Source organism: Juglans microcarpa x Juglans regia, chromosome 2S, assembly GCF_004785595.1.
Source record: "Juglans microcarpa x Juglans regia isolate MS1-56 chromosome 2S, Jm3101_v1.0, whole genome shotgun sequence".
Classification (NCBI taxonomy): domain Eukaryota; kingdom Viridiplantae; phylum Streptophyta; class Magnoliopsida; order Fagales; family Juglandaceae; genus Juglans; species Juglans microcarpa x Juglans regia.
The window spans coordinates 30,479,589-30,483,121 of NC_054597.1; the positions used below are offsets into that span (position 1 = coordinate 30,479,589).

General features: G+C 36.1%; 1 protein-coding gene across 1 annotated transcript; it reads left to right on the forward strand.

The window, feature by feature from the left end:
* The first annotated feature begins 575 nt into the window (after positions 1–575).
* LOC121251555 (probable receptor-like protein kinase At5g20050) lies at positions 576–2,287 on the forward strand. Its single transcript, XM_041150830.1, has one exon. It carries the CDS (start codon positions 764–766, stop codon positions 2,123–2,125), a length of 1,362 nt encoding a protein of 453 aa, XP_041006764.1. The 5' UTR covers positions 576–763; the 3' UTR covers positions 2,126–2,287.
* The last annotated feature ends 1,246 nt before the right edge of the window (positions 2,288–3,533 follow it).

Sequence of the window (3,533 nt, forward strand, 5' to 3'; positions counted from 1 at the left end):
ATTAATTATTATGTCGTAGTGTATCAGCGAGAACCAGGAGGCAGAAAGCAAAAACTAGCTGCAGTCTGCATGCAGATAAGTTGGAAACTGGGGGTAATTATTCAATTAATTAAACGGAAATGTTACGAAAAAGGATAGTTATAATCATTAATGCGTAAGTATTACATAATTACTTATAAATAATAATAAATATGAAATTTATATAAAAAAATTAATTTTTTAATAATAAATTTTATTTTTTTTAAACGATTGTACGATATTTACATAATTTACGACTGTATGTAACATTTATATATATATATATATATATAATCATCTTCAGTTGTATTACACAGGTTAGGATACTGTTCTTTTTTTAAATTTTTGACAGACACTGTATTTACAGAGAATATGCATAAATTCTGCAGAAAATATCACATTCATTGACCCAATAAAACCTGGGAGTTAAAAAGGAATTAGGAATGAATAAATTGATATGGGCAGGCCGTCTCATTTTAACTTTTAAGAAAGCAACAGAGACATTAGGTGCTACAGCTTCTTGGTTGTTTCTTCTCATAAAGTGATATAAGCACTCTCACACCAGGTCAACATTTGGCAAAGCCGAGGATGAAATGCTCATGTGCTTTTCTTGGAAAAAATCGTACGTGAAACGCGTGAATGGTTATACCCTTGATCCCCCTTTCTTGGAAACTCCCCGGTTTCTCTTCACAGAAATGATGAGTACTATACAGAAAACCTTCTGCAACCTAACAATGAATCTTTGATGGAGGACAAGAAAGCAAACATAATTGCTGTTACAACAGTGATTGCCCTCGTCATTCTTATCGTTGTTGCTCGTGTCTGTCTCAAGCTTTCTAAAGCCTTTTTCCTCATTTGTGGGGCAGGTATTGCAGTGATCCTTGCTGTCCTTGCATACCTAATAATCAGACGGCAATATAATCGCAGTAGAAAGTTTTTGGAGTCTAAGTTAGTGTCAGAAGGCCGAGAGCTTCGTATAGAATATAGTTTTCTTAGGAAAGTTGCTGGGGTTCCGACAAAGTTTCGATACAAGGAGCTCGAGGAAGCAACAGATAATTTCCAGTCATTTCTCGGCCAAGGAGCTTCTGCCACGGTTTTCAAAGGGATCCTAAATGATGGCACTGCTGTTGCGGTGAAACGGATTAATGGAGAGGAGCGAGGGGAGAAGGAGTTCAGATCGGAAGTTGCAGCCATTGCAAATGTGCAACATGTAAATCTCTTGCATCTTCTTGGCTACTGTTGTAATCCTGGGGAGCCTCGCTTCCTTGTCTATGAGTTCATCCCAAATGGTTCTTTGGATTGTTGGATCTTTACTCGAAAGGAAAGCTTGAACCGGCGTGGGGGGTGCTTGCCGTGGAATTTACGGTATAGAGTCGCCATTGATATTGCCAAGGCACTATCTTACCTCCATCACGATTGCCGGTCAAGGATCTTACACCTTGATGTAAAGCCAGAAAATATACTTCTTGATGAGAATTATAGAGGAATTGTTGCAGATTTTGGTCTCTCAAAGCTTATGGGAAAAGATCAGAGTAGAGTTGTGACAACACTCCGGGGGACAAAAGGTTACTTGGCCCCAGAATGGCTATTGGAGCAAGGAGTTTCAGAAAAATCTGACATCTACAGTTATGGGATGGTTCTTCTAGAGATGATTGGAGGCTGCAGAAATGTTTGCTTGATAGAAGATGGCAAGGACAGATCTGAAAGGAAATGGAAATATTTCCCAAAAATGGTGAATGAGAAAATGAGAGAAGGGAAGCTTATGGAAGTCGTTGACCGGAGGCTAGTAGAAGGGGGAGGCATTGATGAGAAAGAGGTAAGAAGAATGGTTTATGTAGCATTGTGGTGCATACAAGAGAGGGCAAGGCTGAGGCCTAGCATGGCTCGTGTGGTTGAGATGCTCGAGGGTCGGGTGGCCATGGAGGAGCCACCGGAAACCCGAATGATCATTGTTGATTTACTGTCAATAGATGATCAAAATCAGCGGCCAGATCATCATGGACATAACAGGCGACATGTTCCTGCAATGGCAGCACACCTTGTTGACAGTAATCTTCCAACCACATCTACACACTCGTTTGCAATGTCAGTTCTGTCTCCTCGGTAGCTCCAAGAATGTGGGGGAAATTAAGCTACCTTCCTCTCCCTTATCAGGATTCTTAACTTCATTGATTTGGTTGATCAAAGGTATCTTTATCTCGTGTTTTGTTCTCGACAAATATTTTGCACATAGAGTATGATAATTAGCTGCATATTTCTTTTTGTTTCCCTAGAGATCGGGAAAACTTCATTAGATATCTGATTCTGATTACCAAATCAGGTATTTGAGGCATGCACAGCCTCACATGCATCTGATCTCATCATGGTACTGAAATTTCCAATGGTGTTAATTAAGGAACCCGACATTTCTGGTAAAGGCTTTCAAATAGAATTATTCTTTTTAAATATGTTCGTTTGTGCCCTTTCCCTTTCCAAATATAATTATTCTCTGATCTTAGGATATATACTGACTCAAAATGAAGATACGAACCAAATTGAGGCATTGCCTACAAATTAGTCATTAACCTTCAGCTTGTACGGTCGTGTCTCATTTGGTGGCTTTAAGTTTCAACAGGAAGAGTTGGTTTCGAAATTTTATATTTTGTAATCAGACTTTGACCGCAAATAGAGTTTTGATATTATTCAGTCAACTTGATCAATTTGTGGAGAACATGGGGGTAGGAATAATATATGAAAGTGTACTTGGAAGAAAAATACAATTAGAACTAGTACCATTTCAACCCAAATAATTAGATAAAAGTCTTCTTCTATCGGGCCCGGTTCTTTCCTTTTCTTGATCTGTTTTCTCGTCTACCAAACGATGGATACGGGAGTACTACATGATAAAGAAAGAATTGATTACTTCTAGCTAGATTAGTCAGAGTGATTTAATTAATAGAACCTTATCATGATGATCACTCATGAAACTAAAACTGAAAACTTTGGTGAAGGATTCATGACCTTAATTTTCTCCGAGTAGCACAAATTAACATGCATGATTTACAAGCATATATCTATATACATATATATATATATATATATATATATACATATCTATCTATATACATATATATATATACTAGCAGTAGAGTGACGTCCAAGGGAGGTTTGCCTAATTCATTAAAACTTTATCTTTTATTTAATAATGAAAAATTAGTATTTTATAAATTAAAGTTAATTTTAAGTGTATGATATAATATTTATATTTTAATTATCTATTTTATATTAATTTAAATCAATATTTAAACTTCTACCGTTAGATTAAATTTTAAGATTCAAGATGAAGGGTTGAGATTTAAAACCTAAAAACTAACATTTTCCCTCACTTTTCCTTTCTCCCCCTCTCTCCTTCCCCACGCACGTTTGCCTAATTTAGATAATTAAGAATATTATCATATTTAAATTATGTTAAAATTCTAATTATTTATATGGTTTTAATTTCTTAAAAATATTTAGTAAAATTTCATCGTTTATTT